This window comes from Aquarana catesbeiana, linkage group LG13 (genome assembly GCF_042186555.1).
Source record: "Aquarana catesbeiana isolate 2022-GZ linkage group LG13, ASM4218655v1, whole genome shotgun sequence".
Lineage (NCBI taxonomy): Eukaryota > Metazoa > Chordata > Amphibia > Anura > Ranidae > Aquarana > Aquarana catesbeiana.
Window position 1 is genome coordinate 39605950 of NC_133336.1, and position 27339 is coordinate 39633288.

At 42.9% G+C, this 27339-nt stretch overlaps 1 protein-coding gene across 1 annotated transcript; it reads left to right on the forward strand.

Annotated features, from left to right (window-relative positions):
- Positions 1-148: 148 nt before the first annotated feature.
- KLHDC2 (kelch domain containing 2) lies at positions 149-26168 on the forward strand. The gene is made up of 13 exons (XM_073609306.1): positions 149-420; positions 3806-3885; positions 6835-6952; positions 10547-10662; positions 11248-11326; positions 15254-15337; positions 20405-20485; positions 20570-20628; positions 22384-22493; positions 23179-23251; positions 25032-25119; positions 25219-25271; positions 25926-26168. Exons 1-13 carry the CDS (start codon positions 256-258, stop codon positions 26047-26049), a joined length of 1230 nt encoding a protein of 409 aa, XP_073465407.1. The 5' UTR covers positions 149-255; the 3' UTR covers positions 26050-26168.
- Positions 26169-27339: the final 1171 nt, after the last annotated feature.

Below are 27339 nucleotides of genomic sequence, written 5' to 3' on the forward strand. Positions count from 1 at the left end.
AAACTAAATGGGTTGTTTTACAGGGTGATCGTTTCCAATCACTTTAAGTCCCCCTCCCCCTCTGATCATGATGATCAGCACTGCTCTAATGTCAGATGCAATAACTAGCAATGCCGCGTAGTGCCGCCAGATGGCGCTGCGTTGCCGCTCATTTGCCCTCATCCATCATGGCGGCTCCGTGATCTCGTCATACGGCCATGACGCAGAACGCAGGGACTTCTACCGGCGCGGTGACCATCCTGGAGGAGTTTAGGGATGGCGGATGAGAACGAGGAGGCCCCCGCGGATGTGGAGGAGGATGAGGAAGACGGCGAAGAGGAGGACGCGGAGAACCCGGCAGATGACAACATCCCGGCCGAGCGCAGCGGTCACGTGGCCGTCAGTGACGGGACCCGGATGTGTGTGTGGGGAGGATACAAGGTGACAGGAGGGGGGCTGTACATCGGTATAGAGCCCCGTGTACAGTGTGGGGGGAGGGGAGGAGCGAGTTCTATGACAGTATAGTGAATGGAGATAATAGGAGGATTAGCCAATAGAGGGAGACCTGTGTGTGTCACTCCGCACCCTGCTTACCATCCCCCCTTCATGCTGGTTTGTATACATGAGCTGTGGTCCCTTCTCCACCTCAGACACACGGGGGGCGCACCACCAATCCACAGATACAGGGTGCCACTGATCCTCAGACACGGGGGGGTGCCACTGAATCTTCAGACAGGAGGGGGGGGGCGTGCCACCGATCCTCAGACACGGGGGGACCACCGATACTCACATGGGGGGTGACACCGATCCTGACACGGGGGGGTGTGGGGGCGCCACCAATCCTCTGACACACGGTGTGCCACCGATCCTCTGACACGGGGGGACCACCGATCCTGACACGGGGGCGCGCCACTGATCCTCTGACACACAGGGGGTGCCACCAAGCCTCACAAAGAGGTGAGGAATACGTCCTGCATTGGGGGGGGGGCATGGATGCCACTACACCTGTGACGATATGCTGTAGTATCCAAGTATCAGTAGCAGATCCTGTAGATGGTGAGGTGGGGCCTCCATGGAAAAGGCTTTTGTTTTTCCAACACATCCCATAGATACTCAATTGGACTGAGATCTGGAGAATTTGGAGGCCAAGTCAACACCTCAAACTTATTGTGTTCCTCAAACCATTCTTGAATTCATCAGACCAGGCCACTTTCTTCCATTGCTCTGTGGTCTCGTTCTGATGCTTACATGCCCAGTGTAGGCACTGTGGGCTGTGGACACGGCTCAGCATGGGCACCTGGGCCACTCTGTGACTACGCGGCCTCCTACATAAACTGCGATGCTCTGTGTGTTCTTTCTATAGGAACCAGCATTCACTTTTCAGCAATCTGCGCTCCTGTAGCTCTTCTATTGGATCAGAGTACACAGGCCATCCTTTTCTCTTCTTGCGTGCAACACATGACCCGGCTGCCGGTTCCCTGGTTTTCCTTCCTTGGACCACTTTTGGTCGGTCCCGACCACTGCAGGCGGGAACTTCCCACAAGATCTGCAGTTCTGGATTTGCTCGGACCCAGTCGTCTACACGTTAAAAAATGTCCCTTGTCAAAGTCACTCAAATCCTTACACCATTTTTTTTTTTTTTTCTGCTTTCAACACATCAACTTCAGGGACAACATGTTCACTTCCTGTCTAATCTATCCCTCCCACTTTCTGGTGCTATTATTATAATGAGATAATAATCAATGTTATTTACTTTACCTGCCTGTCATTGGTCAGAATTAGGGATGCACCAATATATCAGCCACTGAAAATGATCCTAATCAAATGAGAAAAGTGAGAGAAAATAGTGGTGCTTAAATCACACTGCTGTGATCATACGTAAATATTCACTTCAACAAATTTAAATGTTAATCATAAATATTATCACCTTGTGACAAGTGAAAAATAAAATAAATAATAAAAAAAGAAATAATAGCAAAAAATAATTCCTATAATGCAAAAAAAATGTTCATAAAAATAAATCCGGTGAAGGTTGTTGTAATGTCTTGTTCATCCACCACACCAATGTGCTCAGTGATTCCGCTCCCTTCAGAAAACGCACTCACCGGATTCACATTCCTCACACACTCGTGTTTGACTCACTCACATTAAACCACACAGAAAGGGTTTAGAAATATCCAATATCCAGCCGTGTATACAAAGGATCTCTCCACATGTAAATAACAAAAAGTGCTCCAATACAGGAGGTCCCCGAGTTACCAACCTCCGACTTGCGAACGACTCCTACTTACGAATGGGAGGCGGCGTGACATTCTGCGCATGCCACTTTTCGACGGCGGGCACTAGGGCTAGGAGATTTTCTTAAAGAGAAAAAAAAAAAAACACGATTCAAATTTGTGTTTTTTTTTTTTTTTTTTTTTTTCACCGCGCCGGTCCTGAGGAGCTGCGGGCAGGAGTTTTTAGGTGAGGCCGCGGCTTCGGACTAGGCCGAAGCCGCGGCCTCGCCTAAAAATTCCTGCCTGCAGCTCCTCAGGACCGGCGCGGCGAAAAAAAAAAAAAAAACGATTTGCCTAAATTTTTGAATCGTTTTGACCTATCAGCTCGATTCAAGATTTTAAATTGTTTTTTTTCCCCAGCCCTAGCGGGCACATTGGAAAACGACGTCCGCGCATGCGCGGCTACTTGACAATATCGGAAAACGACGTCTCCGCCGTTCTGCGCATGCGCTTCCGAATTCCAAACAAATCCGAATTTAGAACAAACAGGCAATCCCTAACCCGTTCGGAACTCGGGGACTGCCTGTAGTGTAATAACGAAAAGCCAGTTTTAATAAAACGCTCTAAAAATCTTCCACCGTTACACTCACATTGATGAAATTCGAATTGGGCAGGAAATACCACAGCAAATCTTCCATAAACATCTAAAGCGGTGTGTTGTGGTCCCGGCGGACCCGAGGTGTGCAGATTCTCTCACCCGCCCCTCAGACTTCCACTTCATTCAGTCTCATAATCATTATGAATTTTGTATTATTACTCTGTTTTTTCTTTTGTTAATGGAATTAACAGCCTTCCTCAGCTCAGTCCCTGAAGAAGGAAATAAATACCATATTCTTCCGAAACATGTTGGGCATACTGTCAACACGTTTTGGTCGACTACAGGTCTAGACCTCATGTGCATATCAGTTAATTGTTGCTGTTTGTTATTCATGTCATTCATTATTGTTTTATAAGTATTTGTACATTTTTGTATATCTTATGTTCTTTCAATACATTTTGTACTTTTTCTGTACTCCTTGTATGGTCTGGTTCCACCTCCCATGCCCATATAATCTCTGGGGCAATCTCCATTTGCTGATCCATTCATTCACTCCTCATTCCCATGTTCCTATAATATCTCTCTCTCTCTGTAAGAGGAAGGGGAGGGATCAACCATGTAAACAAGTAGCACATGATTGCTGTGCTGACCAATCAGAGTGATCACATGGTACCAGGCCCCTCGGATTGAATCCGTATACCGCGTGTGCGGAGATGTCTAATGGCCATTTGGTGCTCAGCGATTAGCGGGTGGAAAGGACGCCAGATGGTGATTTTATCCTGTGCTATTTATAATTGCCGTTGGGTAAATCGTGGGTTACCAGTTCACAAAAAACAAATGTGGGGAGCACTCTGAGCACTCCATGCACCTTCTATGTAATTTTGGGGGGAGCCCCTCCAATCATCTGGTTGAGAAGTTTAGATGATCTATTTGTGACCAGCTCTAGTCCAACCCTTTATTGAATATCGGTTCTTCAGGTTTGGTATAATCCTCTCTCCCACTTGTTTTACAGAATGCTCCCGTTCGAGGATTTTATGACTTCTATTTGCCAAGAGATGAAATCTGGGTTTACGACATGGAGCACGGGACCTGGTAGGTACAAGATAGACATTTGTTTAAACCGGTCATACACAGCGAGAGATTCATTGCCACCAATATCTGTGTAATCTAAGTGTAATAGGTCAAAGAGAGAGCCAAACGAAACATTCTTAGGAGTCCAAAATCTTTATTGTTTAACTCGGGGGTCTCGAACTGGCGGCCCTCCAGCTGTTGTGAAACTACAAGTCCCATGAGGCATTGCAAGGCTGACCGTTACAAGCGTGACTTGCAGAGGCATGATGGGACTTGTTGTTTTGCAACAGCTGGAGGGCTGCCAGTTTGGGACCTCTGGTTTAACTAGTTACAACAAACAGGGCAAAGGACAGCCAATGCATTTCGGGGGGCCACACACAATCCCCTTCATCAGGGCTGGGTGACATGGCAAAAATGTTAAATGGACTCCACAATACTCCTGAGAAGACTGATCTGCAGATTGTATTATAAACAGTCAGTGTTGGTGTTCGCTGTAGAAATAGCAAAGGGCCCTTACCCTGATGAGGGGGGGATTGTGTGGCCCCGAAACGCGTTATAGATGTCCTTTGCCCTACTTGTTGTAACCAGTTGAACAATAAAGACTGGATTCCTAAGGATGTTTTTATTTAGTGCTCTCTTTGGCCTATTACACTTGGATTTCTCAATTTAGATGAATGGCCTCTCCTAGGGGGCCTCCCGTCTTTATGGTGAGCTGCCGAATACAGGCCAGCTGAGCTCCAGTAACGACTTTGTCTGCATTTTGATAACCTGTGAAAATCCGTGTCTCAGCACCTTTCTACCACTACTTCTTGGACCAACGCCTGTGTAACATGGAAGTTCTTTTATTGTATATTATGGGTAATAGCAAATGAGATTGAGGCTCAGCTCACACTAATGCTGTGCGTGGAATTCCGCAATCAGTTCACATTTCCTGCAATGGATTCAAATCGCACTGCTCATGTCAGTGCAATCTTAATGACACCCCAATCTCCGTTCGCAAACACAGTGCATTTGCCGGCACCGGATTGCATGGTACAAAACAGCCAGGCAATCTGGTTGCAATGCGGTTCCAAAATTGCTGCATGCACGTCTTTGGTGTGATGCTGTGCGCTTTATTCCCATTCTAAATGAATGGACTCCAATCACACTGCACTTAAATCGCACCACATGGGAAATGAACAGGAATGCAATGCGGTTCCTGTGCGATTTACACACAGTTCATAGTATGAACCAGGGCTAAATCCAAATTACAAAGTCATTTTTATGAATCTGCCTTCTAAATCAGACCTTCACTCGTTTGATGTACAAGATAACAATGTGATCTTCTCCCCACTCCACAATCAAAACTGGAAAGAGAGAGAGTTTTTTTTTTTTTTTTTTTACACTCTGGCCCCACACATCATTGCCATTTTTAACCTAGATAAGAATGACGTGTCTCTGCCCCATTGTCACCCTGACAAAAATTGATAGGAAATCTAGCTGTCACTGGAACAAGAGGAAATCCTCCAACAGAGACACTTGTTCTAAGGTATATCTGCATTCTAAAGAAAACCAACTGTAAAGCCGGCCATGTATGGATTAAAAACTGGCCGATTCAGCAAGATCTGGCTGAATTCAATCCATTGCAAGAAGGAAGGGGAGGGAGGGCACACCAGCCTTGCTCATTACCCATGTGGTGCTTAACAATGTAGAATAAAAGGAGATCTACTCACAAACCATACAATCATAAAAGCAGATCAGGGTCCACAATAGACGCAAAGTGATCAGGTCACCAAGACTGCTCCCAGCAAGCCAGAGGCCCCCTGCAGATGGCTGAAGCGTTTCAAGGGGAGATCTCTCCCTCTTTCTCAGAACACCCCTCAAAACGCGCCAGCCATGCTGTTTTTTTTTCCCACTTATCCTTAGGTAGACGTCATATGACGTCGGGGCTTTAAGTGGAGATATCCGGGTGATGCCCAAGCTACAGGTATTACCCAGATATCCTCTTTTTTTTTTTTTTTTTTTCAGCCTGTGAATCCCTCACATGTAAAAGCCATCATAGTCGCTTGTTTGTTTTTCAGGTGGCGGGAGGGGACATCTCACCCAACCCCCTTCCCACCACCCTCCGGCGCTTTTCCGGTCTCTCCCGCGCGATCGAGGAGCCGGATAATGAATCTGCCAGCGGCGGCAGTTTACCCATGCAGCTGATTATGTACATCATGAAGTCCCTTCTAGTGCTGGCAGCTGTAAACATTGCTGGTTTTGGTGGTTTTTTTTTTGTTTTTTGTTTTTTTAAGGCTGAGATCTATCTATTTATTTGTTTTTTGTTTTGGTCTTTCCAGCATAAAGGAGAAATGTGGGGACTTATAGACACCTGATTTCTCTGTAAAGCGAACCGGTCATGCCCTATTCCTATTATAAGGGATGTTTACATTTCTTGTAATAGAAATAAAAGTGATCAAAAATAAATTAAAGGGAAAGTGGGAAAAAAAAAAAAATTTAATTTTATTTATTTTTTTAATTTTTTTTATAACGCACCCCCAGCCCCTCGCACACAGAAACAAACGCATACATAGGTCATACCTGCATATAAATGGCGTTTAAACCACACATTTGAGGTTTTGCCATGAATGTTAGAGCCAGAGCAATAATTCTAGCACTAGACCTTCTCTGTAACTCTAAACTAGTAACCTGTCGAAATTTTTAAAGCGTCGCCTATGCATATTTAAGTACCGAAGTTTGGTGCCATTCCACGGGTGTGCGCAATTTTAAAGCCTGACATGTTGGGTATCCATTTACTCAGCATAACCTGATCTTTCACATTATATTAAAAAAAATGGGGTATTTTTTTTTTTTTTGTCCCAAACAAATCGGGCTGCGCAAAATAGTGTGATGTCCTGTAGCGTCTTACTTGCCATGCAGCCAAATTACCACAGTGTGGTCTTCTTGCCTTTATCTTAGTGTTTTATGAGGCTTTGTGTTTTATTCCAGGCAAAGGATGAAGACAAAGGGGAATATCCCTCCCTCCATGTCTGGCAGTTGCGCAGCCTGTGTGGACAATGTGCTGTACTTGTTTGGAGGCCATTACGCTCGTGGAAACACTAACATGGTCAGTAGATTCTAAGAAGCATTTGTATGGTGCTTACACAATGTTTAACCAGTTCAGGACCACCCAGCACAGATGTACTGTGGCAGGGCAGCCTTGCTAAGCCAGATTACGTACATCAGGGCTCAACAAATCCCAGGGGCCAGGTCGCCATGGCGCCTAGAAATCGCATCCTGGCGCCTGGTCTTATGTCGGCGCATTAACTGTATGGATCCTTTCCGTTTTCGTCCGATCCATCAGACGGATTGAAAATAGGTTACCTGCAGCAGAGCCAAAGTTTTCCCTTTTCCTCCTCTCACACCAGCACCTCCATGCACTCTCTGCCCCCTCCCCCAGCAGACCCATTGCTGCTGTGTGCAAAGGCTCCCCACACACCATGGCCCACCCCTACCCGCCAGTCACCGCATGCGTCGTCGGAGACTAGCAGGGCGGTGAGCAGAGTCCAGCCCACACAGCATGCCACACAACGCACATCAAAAACCTCAGCCCCAACAACCTCAAGTGCCAAATCCCCACACCCCGAGAGCCCCAAAGGGGCACGCATCCCCCAAAACCACCCAGTGAGAAGGCAGCACTGCAACTGAATGAGACAGCCGCCCGACCTCCAAATAAACAATTTAAAAAATAAAAAAATGGCTCCTAGATTTGAAAGCAAATTTGGCAAGCCTTGACGTGTACATGATTTTGTATTTTTGGGTGGGGGGCGCGAGCTTGTGTGTTGTTCTGCAAAGCAACAAACAGCACACTAAATCTTGTTACACACGTTTAACCCCTTGATTGCCCTAGATGTTAACCCCTTCCCAGCCAGTGTCATTAGTACAGGGACAGTGGATTTTATTAGCACTGATCACTGAAGAACTTGGGAGGAGCCACTGCACTAACTATGCAATGTTGGTACAGCAATCTCCCCCACTGAGCTATTGTGTTCTGACAGGGACCCCCCCCCGTCAGAACACCCCGGTCAGCGCTCTCAGCCATTGGCCGACAGCCCTGACTGAATGCCGATTGGCAGACCTTTTTTCTGTCATACCGGACCGGCTGCTGTACACATGGGCCGACGGGTGGCAGGTTTCTATTGAATTGGCCGATGTCGCCCGATATTTGCCATGTGTGTACTAGGCTTTGGTGTCACTGGTAGTTAGTCAGCCCCCCCCAGCATCAACTAGTATGGTGGGCAATCTGACACTATCGCAGTCCCATTGTAGGTTGCTGATCACCACCATTAGTAGTCCTAAAAAAAATAACTAAATAAATTCGTGTGTGTGTGTGTGTGTGTGTGTGTGTGTGTGTGTGTGTGTGTGTGTGTGTGCATCTAACTCTCTATCTATCTCTCTATCTCTTGTAGAGGCTATAGCTTTCACACAAACCAATCAATATACACTTGGAATTTTTTTTTTACCTTGTCAAAATTTATTAAGACTTTTTTTTTTTTTTTAAATTGGATATGTTTTAAAGCAGAAAGTAAAAAAAATGGGTTATACCGATACTAGTATTGGTAATGAGCATTTGCTCGAGTACTTGTACCCGTTCAAATGCTCCGATGCTTAGTCCGATACCTCCCGGCAGAGCCGCTGATAGGCCAGTACAGCCGGCCCTGTTGTACCGGTCCCGGCGTTCTCAGCGTAATGGGAGGGGGGGCAGCCTCACAGATGATCGGTGCGGTGGTGGGGGCAGCTACAAGCACCGATCTCCCCGTATAGCTTTCAATAAAGCAGCTGACAGCCTCTTCTCCTCCTCTCCCTCCCGTGGCTGTCAGCTGCTTTATTGAAAGCTATACAAGGAATTTGTTGCTTATAACTGCCCCCACCACCGCACCGATCATCCCTGACTGTCCTCCTCCGACTCCCAGGGTCCCCCCCCCTCGTCCCATATCTGTCAGGATGGAGAGCGGAGGAAGGAGCCAGTATATGTAAATTTACCAGCTCCTTCCTTTTCTGAACTGAGCAGAGTAACCTGTGTTTATGATGATTCGGTTTATGAATGAACAGGTGCCTCTGTCTCCTGTTCATTCAGTTCAGCTGAGGCTGCAGAGAAAGGGACTGGGGAATCTGTGTCCTCAGTCCCTTTCCCTGTCTCAAAAGGGAGACCCCTGATAGCTCACCTAAGCCAGCCCCCCCTCCCTCCAACAGGGGTGATTTAAAAAAAAAAAAAAAAAAAAAAGCATTGTAATAAATATTTCATAATAAATAAAAATAAAGTATAATAAAAAATAGAATAAAAAAAAAAAAAAAACACTGACATCGTCCACTCCTCATCAGTGCTGCATATTAGTGCCACCTATTAGTGCGCATCAGTGCTGCATGTTAGTGCCACTGTCACATGGCATTAAAAAAAAGTATCGGTACTTGGTCCTAAAAAAGTGGTATTGGTGCAAACTTGGTAAAAAGGATAGATAGATAGATGTGTGTGTATATAATCTCTTATCTCTCCCTTTTTTTTTTTTTCTTCTTTTGCTTTTATGAGTAAAGTAGGACCTGTCGTGTATTGTTATCGCGAGAGCTGATTACATTCCTTGCGATAGCAAAAAAAAAGTATAATTTTTTTTTTTTTTTTAAAGGGACAGTGTAAACATAAAGGTAATAAAATGAATTAAAAAAAAATTATTTTTAAAGAGCCCCCAATCCTGCGCGTTTGCTCGCAGTAGTGAACGGATATGTAGGTCACGCCCACATACAGTCTGACACCCAGGCCTCACACAACACACATGTTCCAAAAAAGAAATTGGAAATTCCCCATGGGGTTTTTTAGCAGCAATTATAAAACAAAAAAGGAAGTTTGTAAAAATATATTTTATTAACAAAATACTCCAGGCATAAGTTATGTAATACAAACGTTTAAAACATGAGCTCCGGTTTACATGATACGAGACACAATAGGTGAGATCACAAATCAGACAATAAGTTATATCATAAAGGATTACAGGGGGGTATGCATATGGCAATGCTACCTACAATGTTATTTATGGTTATATTTAAACTTTCCGATGTTAGAGAAAACCCCACACAACCCACATAACACAAACAACCTCAGCACTAGGCCTCAGTACAGCTCAAAGGCTGAAACATGAGCATAATAACAGCAAGTTTAGCGTGTGCAATTTTAAAGCATGACACGTTGGGTATCTATTTACTCAGTGTAACATCATCTTTCATATTATACCAAAAAATTGGGGTATATATTATGGTGTGTGTGTGTGTGTGTGTGTGTGTGTGTGTGTGTGTGTGTGTGTGTTTTATTTTTTATTTATTAAAGTGTATTTTTCCCCCAACAATTTGCATTTGAAAAACCACTGCGCAAAAACCATGTGACATAAAAAAATTGCAATGACCGCCATTTTATTCTCTAGATTCTCTGCTAAAAAATAAATAAAAATATAATGTTTGGAGGTTCTAAGTAATTTTCTAGCAAAATGTACTGATTTTTTTTTTTTTTTTTTACTTGTAATCGACAAATGCCAGAAAAATGCTGGGTCCTTAAGTGGTTATTGTAGTGCAGTGCTAAATAGGAAAAAATGGCCTGGTCTTGAAGGGGGTAAAATCTTTTGGAGCTGAAGTAGTTAATCTGCAGTCTCCTCTGTTCTTGTCTTTTTATTTGCAGCTATTTATGTTGAATCTGAGCACCAGAGATGGTGAACTTTTCTGGGAGAAGGTGGAGTGTAAAGGAACTCCGCCATCGCCGAAGGACAAGCTGGGTGTCTGGGTATATCAGAACAAGTGAGTGGCTGCTGTTCTTTGTATGCTGATACGTTTTTCCTGTAAATATTAGATGGCAGGCAAAGCTCAGGAAACTATAGATCCTTTTATTCTGTTGCTTATACATGTTTACTTGCATTCAAAAAGCCAGTTCCCTTGGCAGAAAAAAAAGCTCATAGAGCGTTTTTTGTACACACGTTTAGGAGTGTTTAGTGTTTTTTCTGCCAGAAAACTCCAATCAAAAACATGAAAAAAATAAATGAAATAAAAAGTTTGGCTGCAATCAGTATTTTAATGGAAAGGATTTTGGATTTTATACCAACTATGTAGTTTTAAGGCCTGTCTGAATAGATACAAATGAAATGGGTTGTGTAGACAGGCTCTCACATTACCTAGTTCTGGTAAATCTGACAGCTCATGACCTGTTGCAATCTGATTGTACAATCGCCTTTAGATTTACCAACAACTAATTCAAGACCCTGTCTGATTGGATACAGATTGTTTGGTTAGTTTAGGTAGGTTGATCCTCATATATTACATAGTTTTTGATAAGGAACATTCTCTGATTGCTCGGTCGTGACAACCCTCCTTGCGTTTCTCTTTCAGGCTGATCTACTTTGGCGGCTATGGCTATTTTAGAGAAGATCCAGTTGGGACTTTTGAGTTTGATGAAACTTCATTTGGCGTATGTATTCTGTAGATGGTATTGTGTAAATTTGAATTGCGGTGACTTTTTACAATGGTGTAAAGATCTATAACTTACTACAATAAACAACTCAGAGGGTGCCTAGGTTTGTTTTTTGAGATGTTTATTTAACCACTTGCCAACCGCCCTGTAGCAGTTTTACTCTATGTCCGCCAGCACCCGCCGATCATCCTGCAGAGAGGCAGAATGGCGGTCTGCCTATGTAAACAAGGCAGATCGCTTTTCTGACAGTAGGGAAGGTATGGATTCTGTGTCTCTGCAAAGCAGGAACATCGATCCATGTCTTCCTCTAGTAAAAGCACCTCCCAAACTGTAATAAAACACTGGCTAGGCACACAATTAACCCTTTGATTGCCCCTGGTGTTGAGCCTTTCCCAGCCAGTGTCAGTACAGTGACGGTGCATATTTTTAGCACTGATCACTGTATTAGTGTCACTAGTTACCAAAAAAGTGTCAGTGTCCCGATTTTTGTCCGCTGCAATATCCTAGTCGCTGATCGCCGCCATTACTAGTAAAAAAATAAAAAGTCCATGAATATAGCCCATAGTTTGTAGACTCTATAACTTTTGCACAAACCAATCAATATACAGTAATACCTTGGATTACGAGCATAATTCTTTCCTGAAGCATGCTTGTAATCCAAAGCACTTGTATATCAAAGTGAGTTTCCCCATAAGAAATAATGGAAGCTCAGATGATTCGTTCCACAACCACTGCTGGTGTATGCAGTACTGTATGTGGCCAGAGGTGCGGGGGCGCTGGTGACACTCTGAGACACTCGGGCAACTGTTGACACTTTCGGGTGCTCCGACACGCGTTGTGCCCGCCCCACCCAGCTGGGAGTGTTTCTGAGTTATCCAGCACCCCTGGACCTCTGGTCACATACGTTAAAAACATACACCAGCGGCTTGAGTCCTGCTTGTCTTGCGAGACAGCGCCCGCAAATCACGGAGCTATCAAAAATATAGCTAGTCTTGTGAAACGCTCGTATACCGCATTACTCGCAAACCGAGGTATCACTGTACATTTATTGGAGACTATATATTTTTTTTATTGGGTATGTTTTATAGCAGAAAGTAAACCTCCCCAGGGCTGAAGTGGTTAAAGTGGGGAAAAAATAAAGGGCTACTTATGAAGAAACTTCACTACATTGTATGCCATTCAAAGAGGTTCAGATATTGAGGCTCTTGCACATGGGCAGGCTGAGGCCGTTCAGTGTAATTCTTGGGGAATGTTCTCCGCCCAGGCAGAGCAGGTGCAGTGTACAGCCTGTCATTGACTTGAATGGCTGTGCACCGCTGTACTCGTGTATACGGCACTGCTGTCATAAACTGGAGTACCGCATACACAAACATAGAACATTTTCTATTTTTTGCATACCGGTTTAAACAAACCATTTTGGAACGTTTGCAGTTTAAATCGGCTAAATAAATGCCAGCTGCATTAAAACAATAAAAAGGTATGCAAAATTTTACAGATATTATTATTTGTTTTTATTTTTAAGAGCAGTCAATCTAAGTAGAAAGGCGTTTTCCCTGTCAGTATTCTGTAAAGTCAGAGCTAGAGCTCTCCAACAGCATGAGCTTTGAGTAGACAGCAATAACAGAGATGAGCTCATCGGTCTGCTGCTTCTCCTTCACTATCCAATCACGGGCTGAGTGAGGAATAAGACCTGTAAGACCCCTTTCACACTGGGGTGGTTTGCAGGCGTTATTGCGCTAAAAATACCGCCTGCAAACCGCCCCTAAACAGCCCCCGCTGTTTGTTCAGTGTGAAAGCCCGAGGGCTTTCACACTGAAGCGGTGCGCTGGCAGGAGAAGAAAAAATCTCCTGCGAGCAGCATCTTTGGAGCGGTGTATTCACCGCTCCTAAACCGCTCCTGCCCATTGAAATCAATGGGACAGCGCGGCTATAGCCGCGCTATACGAGTGGTTTTAACCCTTTTTCGGCCGCCAGCGGGGGGTTAAAACCGCACCGCTAGCGACGAATACCGCGGTAAAACAGCGCTAAAAATAGCGCTGTTTTACCGCCGACGCCCCCTACCGCCCCAGTGTGAAAAGCAGCCTAAGCGTAAGGCCCCTTTCACACAACTGTTCCAATTAGGGCAGTCTGTTTTTCAGCCCCTATGGACTGGCAGATGTAAACAGAATTGTGTCTGTTTATACCTGCTTAACTTCAATCCTATCCGCTAAAAACAAACCGAAGGGTATCTGTTGTCCTCCATCTAGGCGGATGAGATTGGAGGTCGTCTGGTGTAAACGGACAACGGAGTTCGTTTTACACTTGGCTGCCCATAGAGCAGAGCGGGCACTGTCTGTGTCCACGGACCTGTCATCCGCCCGCACTGATCAGCAGGGGATCCATGAGCAGATCCCTTGCTGATCGGAACAGAGTCCGCTTGTGTGAAAAGGTCCTAACTTCACCGCAACAGAAAAGTAAATGAGGTCTCCTTCCCTGCCAAACAGGGTTGTGTTTCATCTGTGTGTCAAGCTGTTTACCTGAACTCTAGCTTTAAACTGGGAGACAGAATTGAATAGTGGGCTATTGAGAAGAGGGAGTATAAGTGGGCCAGGTTATTAACCAACTTCACATCCTTTGGACGTTTTAAAGCACCCTGCACTTTAAGTGCTTAAAGAGGAAATAAACCCTGTGGGGGAAAAAAAAAAAGTTTTCCCCTTCCCTGCAAAGTAAAGGCATAATGTGCTAGTATGCATCGCATACCAACACATTATGTGACACTTGCCTGCAAACGAAGCCTGCGCTGTCCCCGCTGCAGGCTGCATTCATGTTTGCCCCTCTTCCTTCCAGGGCCGCGAACTCCGGCTCTGTGACATTGCATGCGTGCGGGAGCCGCCAGTTACTGCACTCGCTCCTGAAGAAACGGCACGGGCGGCTGTTCCTGCAGAGCGCATGCGCCAGTGACATCGGCGCAGTATACAGTAAATATCTCCTAAACGGTGCATGTTTAGGAGATATTTACAGTACCTAATAGGTAAGCCTTATTCTAGGCTTGTCTAATAGGTACAAGTACTGCAGGTAGGTTTACAACCTCTTTAAAACATGGGTGCTCAACCTGCGGCCCTCCAGCTGTTGCAGAATTACAAGTCCCATGAGGCATTGCAAGGCAGACAGTTACAAGCATGATTCCCAAAAAGAGAGGCATGATGGGACTTCTAGTTCTGCAACAGTTGGAGGGCCACGGGTTGAGCACCCATGGCTTAAAACAAGCTGATGGATTCGGTTGTAACCATGAATCTGGTTGAATATTTTATATATATATATATATATATATATATAATTTTTTAGCCCGGAATCCTCTATTTAGTAAAAATGATCTGGGCGGCTCTACAGCCGTCTGATCACTTTTACTGTAAAGGCTTTTAAAGTGTCACCTATGGAAAAATGTTGTTTGTTTTTATATTTTTTTTTTTTTTTCATGGACGCGATGTGATTTTGAGTTTTCAAATGTTTGGTATCAGTTTACTATTTTAACAAAAATGTGTTCTAGTATGTTTGTATACACTAAAATTAATTTTAGTGTATTTTGTCCTGAAAATATGCATTTTGATAAACAGCTGCACAAATATAAAAATGTTTTAGCTGCCACCATTTTATTTTTCAGGGCCTCTGGTTTCAGAAAATATATAATGTTTGGGTGTTCTAAATTATGTTCTAGCAAAAAATTTTGAGTTTTTAATATGTGTGAAAATTTTAAAAATTGCGTGGGAGACGCAAAGTGGTTAAACAGGTTTGGGTCTGTTTAAAGGAATACGTTGTCCTTTTTTATAGCCTATAGACTAGAGACAAGGTCTAACAGATTGTGTGTTGTGTTTTGTTTTTAATTGGATGATTTAATTTTTATATAGTAAATAGCCATCTGATTGTGCTCATGTTCTGGTTTTGCAGAATGCAGGACATCCAAGGGGATGGAACAATCACGTTCATCTGTTGAATCTAGACAGCTTTACCTGGAGTCGCATTGTACCTACGGTAATAACTCAATCTTTACCTACTTTTTATGTGAGCAGTGAAACATACCAGAGGAGCTTCAGTAAAGTTAAAAAAAAAAAAATTAAAAGTCAGCAGCTACAAATACTCTAGCTGCTGACTTTTAATAAAGATACTTAACTGTCCAGGGATCCAATGCTATCTTCACCCTGGCCAGTTCTTTGCCAGTCTTCGGATCTTTGGTGCGGCCATGCTGCTTGTGGGAAGCCAGCTGTGACTCCCTAAGGCTTCACACTGCGCATTCGCAAGCTGCACTGCACTCTGTGATTGGTCCCACAGCCTGTAGGGACCTATGATGTGGTGGAGGGTAGTGGGAAGGTTGTTGAACTTCCCCCTGGATCGCCTAGGCAATCCCAGCAGAAGTGGGTACCTGTCAAAACTAGGTACCCACTCCAAAAAACAACGTTTCCAATAAGGAGGGGGGAGGAGAAGAATAACTTCTCCTTAACCAGTGTTATTAGGTGAAGTTCTGCATTAACTCCACTTTTTGAAAGTACCATTGCAAAGTTCAGCTTTAACCCCTTCATGCCAACAGTACGCACATGCGGCCCCACTGGACTGGGCTTTTTTCCATGGGGCCGCATGTGTGTCTTTGTCTCAGTGGGAGCCCCGGGTTCTTTCTTAACGATCGGTACCTGGTTCCAGGTCACCTGATAACTGTGATCGGTCACTTTGAAGCCCACCCCTGTGTTTCTCTCCCTGTGAAAGGAGGGGAGAAATGCATTGTATCTCTCTCTTCTTGGAGAGAGGGGGGGGGGGATGATTTTATTTTTTTTATTATTATTTTATTTATTTTTTTAAATCCTGGGGAAAAAAAAGTTAGATCTTGGGGTTTGATCTAGGTTAGTGTTTGGGTCAAGTAAGGATCAAAGGTCAGGGTCTATATATATTTTGGTCAGGGTTTTTTGTTTTTTTTTTTTAAGTTCGTGTCAGTGTGTTTTAGGTAGGGTAAAAAAGAAGCCAAATGCACACTATTGTTTTGGGCTGTACTACGAGTACATACAACATCTAACATACACATATGTAGTATCGCTGCAATCGCCAAGAGTGGGAGAATATGATGGTAACAAAGTATACAGTTACATTTTTTTAAAAAAAGGGTATTTTTTTTTTTTTATTGACCATTTTGGGGTAGTTTTCCTATGATCAAAACCAAAGAGATGTCCATTTTACCATTTAGCACTACAGGAAAGCCAAATTTGTTTAGGAAAAAAAAAGGTACGGGTGCATCTCCAAAAATTTGAAATTTATCAAAAAGCTAACTTTATTTCAGCAATTCAATTCAAAAGGCGAAACTCCTATGATTTTATATAGATTCATGTGATATAGTGATATATTTCAAGCATTTTTCTTTTAATTTTGATGATTGTGGCTTACAGCTAGTGAAAACCCAAAATTCAGTATCTCAGAAAATTTAGAATATTACATAAGACCAATAAAAAAAAAAAAAGATTTTTAATCCAGAAATGTTGGCTTACTGAAAAGTATGTCCATGTACAGTATAGTATGCACTCAATGCTTGGTCGGGGCTCCTTTTGCATGAATTACTACATCAGCCTGGGTTCACACTATTGCGAACAGACATTTGCATGTGATTTGCACCCGCACTGCTGTGCCGATCACATGCAATGTCTGTGCAATGCGAGTTCAGCCATACGGTTGTATGGCTGAACTCACATTAGATTTGCACAAAAAAGGTGCAGGTACTTTTTTTTATTTCCCCCCTCCGGCCTGGAATCAGATTGCATGGGTGTTCACACCCATGTAATCTGATTCCTGTCCGAATACACAGTTCGCACTGTGCTCTGTGAACTGATCTGGGGGTGTCATTAACATTGTATTAACACTCGCAGCGGTTTGCAGAGGGCACCCAGGCTCAATGCGGCGTGGCCTGGAGGTGATCAGCCTGCGGCACTGCTGAGGTGTTATGGAAGCCCAGGTTTCTTTGATAGCGGCCTTCAGGTCATCTGTATTTTTGAGTCTGGTGTCTCTCGTCATTCTCTATGGGGTTTTAGGTCAGGTGAGTTTGCTGGCCAATCAGAAACAGTGATATCACAATCTTTAAACCAGTACTTTTGGCAGTGTGGGTGGGTTTTAAAGTGGAACTAAACCAATTATTTTAATGGCTTAAAAAAAATGTTGCATTCCTGGCATGCTGGGAATGGTAACTGTCACATTTGTTTGTGTCCTCAAACACATTGTCAAACCATCAAATGTCTGGTGTCATAACTGATCACATGTGCAGCACCATGGCAGATCAGAGGCCAAGATGGCAGCTTCCTTGGCAGTGATTGCTAGTCAGTCTAGGCCTGTATAGAAAACCTTCACTGAAGGCTAAGCAACAATGTTTTACCTGCAATAGAGAACATTTCTGAAAATTTCCAGATTATTATTATTTTTTTTTTAACATAGAGCAGTGTGATGTGTCCTATGAAAAAAATACCATGCAAGGTGATCATACAGATTATAATTAAACGATTAATAAACGGTTCCACGCACAGTTGGAAACCAGATAGTAATTTAACCACCTGTTATGTCGGTACTTTGACGTAGAATACCGGGGTTATGGCAGCAGATAGCTGACATAACCCCGGTATATTCCTAAACGGTGAATGGTCCTCTTTCTGATAAAAGTTGTCTCCACGACGGATCCACTGCAAAATCACTTTTATCAGGGGCGGGAGAGGGGCCCCTCCCGCCAGGCTCTGGTTGTTTCCGCCGCTTACAAGAGCTGATCAGGTCCTCTTCCCTCTGAGACATGGAGCCAGGTGGTGGAAAAATGGCTTCCGCTCGGCTCCATAACATTGGATGACAGGAGCAACGTCAAACGTCACTTTCACCTATTGGTCTTAAATGGGAAATCTTCTTTTTTAATTATTTGTTTTGTTTTTTTTTTTTTGCATTTTGGTGTAAATGTGAGATCTGAAGTCTTTTTGACCCCAGATCTCACATTAAAGAGGTCCTGTCATGTTGTTTTTTTTTTTTTTTCTATTACAAGGGATGTTTACATTCCTTGTAAAAGGAATAAAAGTGACCCATTTTTTTTTTAAAAGGACAGTGTAAAAATATAGAGTAAAATAAATTCTAAAAAAAAAAAATGAAATGCTCCCTGTCCAACCGAGCTTGCACGCAGAAGCAAACGCATACCTAAGCTGCGCCCGCGTATGAAAACTGTGTTCAAACCAGAGATTTGAGGTATTGCTGCCTTCGTTGGAGCGAGTAACTCAAAACTGGTAACCTGTAAAAAAAAAAAAAAAAAAAAAAAAAAAAAAAAAAAAAAAATGAATGTAAACGTCTCTTATGGAGATTTTTAAGGGTCAAAGTTTGTTGCCGTTCCACGAACGGGCGCAATTGTGAAGCATTACATGTACATGTTGGGTATCAATTTACTTGGTGTAACATTATCTATCTTAATATAAAAAAAAATGGCCTAACTTTACTGTTGTCTTATTTTTTTAATTTTAAGTTAACTTGTAAACACCAAGTTTGAAAGATAGGCTTGGTTCTTAAGTGGGTAAAGTAAAGCTAAAGGCAACATATTTTTTTTGGATGGAGTGGAGAGGGATTAAAAAAAAAAACTGTCAGGTTTTAATGCTGTCTGTGACCCATGCTAAAGAGATTTATTTTCTCTATTTGTCCTGTTTACCACCGTCAACAACAATATGGACACTAGTTCTGGTGATATCCAGAGATTCCCTTACTTTAGAGGGATTTTCTCTCACTTCCTGTTATTGCTACAGAACAGGAAGTGAAGAGAAATCTCTCCAATGGGACACAGATGGCAAAAATAATCCTTACAGGGGGGATAACCCTTCCTTTACTCTATCCAAAATGGAGAAAAAAAAGATTTGCCTTTTAGTTCTACTTGAACCACTTCCTATCCGGGCCAATTCTGGCATTCCTCTCCTACATGTAAAAATCGTCATTTTTTTGCTAGAAAATTATGCCTCGTTTCCACTGATCGGTTTGGTTCAGTACGGTACGCTATTTTGAGTGTTTCCATTATGAAAGCGGCCCATACAACCGAACCATACCGCATCATTCATGGTCCTGCTTCAGATGTGGGGCCATAGAAAATGGTACGGTACGGTTCGGTTAGGGTGGAGCTACGATACATTCCACTGATTGGCGGACGTGTGACGCCATGCTAGGCATTTTTTCTAAATCCACGTATGGCCCCTGGCGGCACCACTTGCAGTGGAAACGCTCACCTGAATAGGCCGGACAATTCTAGGCCTTCCAAACTGTGCCGACCCGAACCGATCCGCTCAGTGGAAATGAGGCATAACTCAGAACCCCCAAACTTATTATTATTATTAATAAATATATTTTAGCAGAGAACCTAAGGAATAAAATGGCGGTCGTTGCAATTTTTTGTCACACAGTATTTGCGCAGCAATTTTTCAAACGCAATTTTTTTTTTTTTTTGGGTACAAAAACACTTTCATGGAGGGAGGTGGTGTAGGCCTAAAGCTGTGTAAGGGGCCCCACCATTTCTAGTGGCTACCCTGGTCATGACTGTTGCATAGATTGGTTAGGTGGTGGTTCTACATTCATCATCCTATGCCTAGTACTTTGAGAAACCTTGTACCCTCTCTGCCCATCATGCATGGCTCCTATCTCTGTATAAATAAAGGTCAATTAAACATTCAGTTTAAATCTGCTAAATATATTCCAAGTTCATCAAAACAAGGTGTAAACAGTGTGACAGTTCATTCTCTTGAAAACAGCCACAGCCTACTTAACAATAAAGGCTGTTTCCTGCCTGCATGCTGCGGAGAAGGGCCCTTGCGCTGTGTGGAAGCAGTGGTCTCTCTGCATAGTACTGACAAGCCCCCTGCTGATCACCAACTTCCCCACTAGCATGGATTCTTGCAGATTGCACGGCTATAGCTGTTACACCCTGAATATGTGTGTAACATGAATTATCCTTTTAAACGCCATCTGCCTAATTTATTCCGGCTTGCCAGAAAAGTCAGACTGAACTTAAACAACATGTATTCACCCAGAAAGAACATTGATGTTTCTTCATTCTACATTTCTTTCCAGGGTAAATGCCCGTCTCCTCGTGCCGCTCATGCTTGCGCCACAATTGGAAATCGAGGTTATACTTTTGGCGGCAGATACAGAGTGGGTATCCATGAGATCGTATTACTTCTCCTGTCCATCTCATGGCATAATATATTTTTAATAAAACAAAATTTTACTCTCCAGGACTCCAGAATGAATGATCTGTACTATCTGAATTTTGATACCTGGGAGTGGCATGAAGTGTAAGTGATTTTTTTTTTTTTTTTTTCTTTACAACTTCCCTGCGATTTAATCTTTTCATATAGTTACTGAGTGTTTGTAAACCTTAGAAATGACTTAAATGCTTCCTATCACAATGCTTACTCTTATGGTTTTTGCTCTTCTGATATTTTCCTTTTAGAAATAGTTTTCTGCCAGCAAGTTTTACTTCCGTGCAGCCAGTGACCACGCTATCCATAGGGTCTGATCCCTGTGGCAGCGTTGTCAGATCGCTGTGCGTGCTTCCACAATCTGACTACAGGACACCATGATGACATGTGGCGTTTATGTAGTAGCAATACGTAGATGGGGACCTGGCAGCTGCAGCCCCCATGTGTCACTAGGGAAAGATTTGTTTCAAAGCTGAACTCCAGTAAGTGTCCATTCACACTTCTACAACTTGTCATGCGACTTTGGACATCAAAGTCAGATGAAAAGTCGTTTCCTAATGATAACCATATATGTGCGATTTAAAGTTGCAGCGACTTCAAAGTAATTCATGGTCTGAATTTCATGCAACTTGAGGGCCATGGACTTCAATGTGAATCGTCAGAAGTTGCATGAAAGTCATACCTGAATGTTTTACATACATGTCTTTTATCTAAGCCAGGGATCTCCAAACTACTGCCCTCCAGCTGTTGTGATACTACACGTCCCATGAGTCATTGTAAAACTCTGACATTCACAGACATGACTTGGCATGATGGGAATTGTAGTTCCTGAACAACCGGAGGGCCATAGTTTGGTTTAGACCAGGGGTCTCCAAAGTCGCATCCACGTCATACCCAGACAAAGTTGCAATGCAAAGTCCAGCTTCTTTGGAGTCGTACAAGTGTAAATGAAGTAATGCCCAGTTCACACTGGTGCGACAATCGCTCCGACTTTGAGAGCACGCTGCATGACATATAAAAATCAATATTTCCCTACGGGTCGGTTTGGGTCAGTTTGTGCCGGTCCGACTTTGGAAAAGGTTCCTGTACTACTTTGGTCCGAGTTCTGTTTGATTTCAGCCCATAGAATTGAATAGAAGTCGAATCCTCACCTTTTTAATTGGTGTGATTTGGATCTGACAGTCAAGGAAGATTATATAGGTATTCCCTGAAGTTGCTTCAAAATCGCCTGGCAAAGTTGTGCGACTTCAGGTGGCGGCAGTGTGAACTGAGCTCAAACTTTAAACACACAGATGAAGCATACAGGATGTGTAGGATCTGTTAACGTGTTTTTTTTTTTTTTTTGTTTTGTTTTATTTCATCCAGTGTTGAGAATTACACAGCCCTGCCACACAGCACCTTCTGCCCTACCAGAGGGGCTATCAGATTTTTCCCAGTTGCAGGTCCTATCCCTCTCCCAGCCTATGATTAGACAGTGAAAGGAGAAGCAGCAGACTGATAAGCTAATTTCTCTGCTCTCACCTCTATCGGCACACTACCTGCACTGCAGTACAACTGACTAGATCATCATCAGATCTTGCAGTTGATTATCATCAACTGCAAGATGCTGATCTCTTGTCAAACTTCGATAATTACTCTTCATTAAATAAATACTTCTAGAGATGTATTGAGGAATACAGAGCTGCACTACTGTGCCTCTTCTATCTACCTGGAGTTCAGTTTTAAGTGGTCGTTTTTTCCCCACACAGAATAGAAGCGGCCATATTGTAAGATTACGCCTAATAATTCCGCTGGGATCCGCTGTCTGCTGTTCTTTAGCCCATCATTGCCTCTCTTTCCTTGTCCTAGGATTGCACAAGGTGTTATCCCATTGGGAAGGTCTTGGCATTCGTTGACACGAGCGTCTTCTCACACCCTTTTTCTTTTTGGAGGATTTACCACTGATAAACAACCTTTGAGTAAGTGACTGAGCTTTCTAACCATGCAAATGTAACCAGAGGTGCAATGACCATCTTAAAGGCCCGCACACACGATCTGAAAATCGTACAAAAGAATACCGCTTTTAAAGCGATCGTACGATAATCGGATCGTTAGTACTGATCTTTTGAGAACTGATCACGACAGTTCATCTGATATTATCTGATTGGACAAGCACAAACGTTTTTCTTGTATGATAACAAATCGTACAATTTAGGTTTAATCACTACGGTGGTTGTTTGAAAACACAACATCACTTCTGAATTTTTATTGTCATACAAGAATTTTCAGAACTTTAAACTCTTCGTTTTTAAAATGAGATTAGTATGAAAAATTAAATAAGATACTCTCATCGTGTGTACCAGGCATTAGACCCCTGATTGGTCTTCTCTCCCCCAGTGATCAGACTGTAACTTTGCAGCCAGTCACAAAGTGAGAGGCTGATCTGTGTCAGACATTTGTGAGCACATCCAAAACTGCACAAGCACTGGGATTTACATGACAGAGGCATCTCAGTCCAGGAAGTCTCTGCTGACCCTGGATGATGCCTGAACAAAGATGGCGCCATCCTTCTGAAGAGAAAAGCAGATGAAGGCGCTGTCGGGGAGTACTGTGAGCTCTGTAAGACAATTCAGTGTAATTCTGATGTATGTTGTCTCTTCTCAGGTGACACGTGGCTATACAATCTCAGGACTAATGAGTGGGTTCCTTTCCAGAGCTGTCACACTGATAAGCCCAGGTAACCATATATTACATCATCATATCCTTCCTTCATGGTCCTCCAATCCATGGAGGGGGACATCTCGTGTGTGCAGATGAGCTACACAAAAATACATTCAGAGAACCAAAAGTGACCTTTACTTGCAGTGTTTAGAGCTGTAAATTGTAAGTTCCACCTGCAGCAAACTGTGAGAAGTCACCTCCGCTATAGGTCAGAATGAAAGGTAAACAGGTCTGCAGAATTTGCTGGAGGCTTAAACTGGCATTACACCTGAACCCCAAAAGTCTTGTAGCTTTTAAGGCTTTTTTCCCCCCTCTGTTTTCATCTGGTGATCTGGCCAGTAACACACCTCCTGTATTATAGTGTCTCCACTCTGGAGGAAGGAGAACAGAGGGCACATTTAAACAGCAGCATTATCAGTCGGGGGGGGGGGGGGGGGGCTTGTCAGATGTACTAGCAGATTTACAAATACTAATAAATTGAAGACAAACTCCAGCTCACACTTTATAATCAGTTACAGCAAAACGTTTTGTTTTTCCTTTAGGATAAAGGTTTTACATGCATGCTGATCATTGTAAGCACCCCTGCCAGTGTTAAATGGATTGTCTCATCTCTGTAGCTGATACATTCCGCTGGAGAGCTTGTTCTTTTGAAAAAATAGACTTATTGGCCAGATCACCAGCTGGAAATAGAAGAAAGCTTAAAAAAGAAAATGAATTGTGTGTGTGTGTGTGTGTGTGTGTGTGTGTGTGTGTGTGTGTGTGTGTGTGTATGTATGTATGTATGTATAGATGATAAAGATAGAGATAGAACCGCACTCTGCTTACAGTTTAGTGCCAGCAATCAGGTCTTCCCACCGACCTTATATATAGAGAAAAAGTCCAAGAGGTTGCTGCACTTAAAAACTTCTTTGCTTTATTTCACAATATCTTCAGACAAGATTTACAAAGCAAGCACAATCATTCCAAGCAATATCAAAGGCAACAAATGCCTGCACAGTTTCAGATATGAATGGATTACGTTTCGGGCTAGTAACTTTACGCCCTTCCTAAGATCTGTTGAAGCACATCTGAAGGTTTCATTTTAATCATTCATTTAAATACAGGTTTAGTGAAGTTGCCTTTGATATTGCTTGGAATGATTATACTTGCTTTGTAAATCTTTCCTGAAGATATTGTGAAATAAAGCAAAGAAGTTTTTAAGTGCAGCAACCTCTTGGACTTTTTCTCTCGATAGATAGATATATACTGTATGTGTGTATATAAATTTGTTTTGTTTTTTGGATTTAATACTATTTTTAAACAGTTTGTTTGGCCCAAACCATGTACTGGATGATCTAGTGTGCTATATTGCCTGTATGTAAGCCCCAGCCCCATACTGTACAGTATACAGCACTGTACTACGGCAGTAGGATGGAGACTTCCTGTCCCACCCCCAGAACTCCCTGCTGCTTAGCCATTCACAGTAAGCTTTGTATTCTAGGAATGAATAGAAAGCACCCTCTGATTGGCTGACATCATGACTCCCAGAAATGTGCTACCATGTCTGTATTTTGCTCTCCAGTGTGCTGATTTGTATCTTAGTGCACAGTTGTGTGTACCTATCCTGTCTCTATAACATAGGGAACATATGATGTTTACATTGTCAGGTGGTTATGAATGTGTCCAGTGCTGGTTGGGTTAAGGATCCCTTGAATGCATCTACATCCTACTCTCCCCGTGTTAGTATGGGGATGTGACTATAATGTGTTTTTCCAAAGTAACAGTACACAACTCTGTTGTCATTTATACATTTCTAGGCTGTGGCATACAGCATGTGCCAGTAAAGAGGGTGAAATATTTGTCTTTGGAGGATGTGCCAACAATCTGCTCGCCCACCACAAAGCGGTAACGTATCACATAATGTAGTGCTGAAGCGGCCGATCGATGGGATGATCAAGGATTCTAAGTATTTTTTTTTTTTTTTTTTGTGCTTTCTTTGTATAGGCCCATAGTAATGAAGTGCTTGTGTTCTCCGTTCAGCCAAGGTCTCTTGTAAGGTGAGTTATGCAAAGTTTTAGAAAGACAAAAAATATACTAGAAAACCAAACAGTGGCAGCCACCTTCTCATCACACCTGTATGAACTTGTTGGAAATCCCATCGCAAAGGTGTTCAATATGGTTAATTTCAGTGTTTTGTGTAGGCCACTCATGTTCTTCTACATCAAAATAATTCATTGCTGGACAAAAACCTGACCATCACACCTACCTATTCTGAAACCATTAATGTCAAACCATGTCCTTATGGTGCTGGTTTTATACATGGGGGACAGTCCTACAGAAACGGGGCCTTCCCCAAACTGTACCCACAAGGTTGGAAATGCACAGGTGGAATTGAATGCTTTGGAACCTGTAGTATTAACCGTATCCATCCATGAAAACACCTGAAATCAATAATTCAGAGGGTTTTCTGTAGGGTGATATTGTATGTCTGTAACTGACTGCAGATACTAATACGTCTATATTCTGTCCTACAGCCATGTTATCTGGAATTCTTGAGTAAAAGTAATGCAGAGCCCAATAATGATACTGAAATGCACTTTAATATATAGTGAGATGGGTGAGGAACATTCTGGTTGGTATCTGCACTTGCTCTCCTGAATAAGCCATGAATACTCTGACCCCAGGTTTTGATGTATTCTCATTGATTTCAGGCTTTGTCTAGAGACGGTTATCTTCTACAAAGAGATCCTGTCTGGCTCCTTGGACTGTCTACCCAAACATCTCCTCCACAGTGTCCATCAGAGGTTTGCCAGTGTCAACACTTGTGGCTCATGAGAAGCAGACATGATCTATACAGCTGTATATAGTGATTGTGTTTTTAGTTTTGTGTGTTTTTTCTGTTTTGGCTCTTACTTTAGTGTAAATATATTCAATAAATGTGGAGAATTTAAAAATGTCCAGGCTGATTTTGATGAACTTTAGGACAGCTGTACCAGGTGCAATAGAAAAGGGAGTTGGTGCTCCAGCTAATTCACAAGACACTGGCCCAATGTGACAAGCTTGTGCCAGTGCACGCTAAAGCCTCGTACACACGATTGGATTGTCCGACGGGAATTGTGTGATGACAGATTGTGTGATGTTGGCCTAAAATCCGACCATTTGTACGATCCGTCGGATTTTCCACGGACAAATGTTGGATGGCAGGCTTATAAATTTTCTGCAGACACATGTCTGTTGTCAGATTGTGTGTACACAAGTCCGTCAGACAAAAGTACAAACACACATGCTTGGAATCAGTGCTCAAACACAACATTAGCAGAAGGTGCCCAAAGGGTGGTGCTAAAGAGATGAAAAGCCACGTAGTACGTCACTACGTTCGTGTTTGTTGGCCGACAATTGTGTGCCGTTTGTATGCAAGACAAGTTCCTGGCCAACGCCCTTCAGACAAAAGTCTGACGTTTTGTCTGCAGAAAATCTGATCGTGTGTACCAGGCTTTAGGCTGAGCTCACACTGGCATTAAGAGCAGGTGTTTAACACCTGTGAAATACCTACGTACAAGATATAATAGACAGCACATCTGATCACACTAGGCGTTAGCGGCGCTTCACTTCAAAATTGAAGCCTCATGTAAAGTCAGGAGGCGTTTGAAGCCTTTTAATGCCTACCATTCAAGTCTATCTATGGTAATGCTCCGGTAGTTGTTTTCAGCATGGTCAATTTGTTTATTTCTGTCACTTTCCATTGTGGAGTATAACGCTCATTAAACGTTATGAAACCGCGCATAGGGGGCCTTTTTAATGCTTGCAAGATGCCCCATTCAAAAGCTCAATGACACCTATACTAACGCTATAGGAGCGTCAGAAATGTAGTCAAGTTTGAACAAGCCCTTATGGAAAACATCTAGTTGAACCTAAACAGCAGCCTCAGATTTTTACATTTTGTTTGAATTGCTCTTGGAAAATAGCAGTGCACTTCCTGACATGACTGGTCCTAAGGATGTTATATGTAATGTATACACACAGGATTGCCCGCCTCAGGAGATGTGGTACTGCTCACTGTTCTCCTTACTGTGGGAAAAGCTGTACCTGAGGACCTGCACTGAAAGGATCTTTCTGCTTTATTCA

Coding starts and splice junctions, on each gene's coding strand:
- KLHDC2 (XM_073609306.1), top strand. CDS start 256: ATGGCGGATGAGAACGAGGAGGCCCCCGCGGATGTGGAGGAGGATGAG. Junction 22,494..23,178: donor CACTGATAAACAACCTTTGA/GTAAGTGACTGA, acceptor GTCTCTTCTCAG/GTGACACGTGGCTATACAAT. Junction 25,272..25,925: donor CAGCCAAGGTCTCTTGTAAG/GTGAGTTATGCA, acceptor CATTGATTTCAG/GCTTTGTCTAGAGACGGTTA.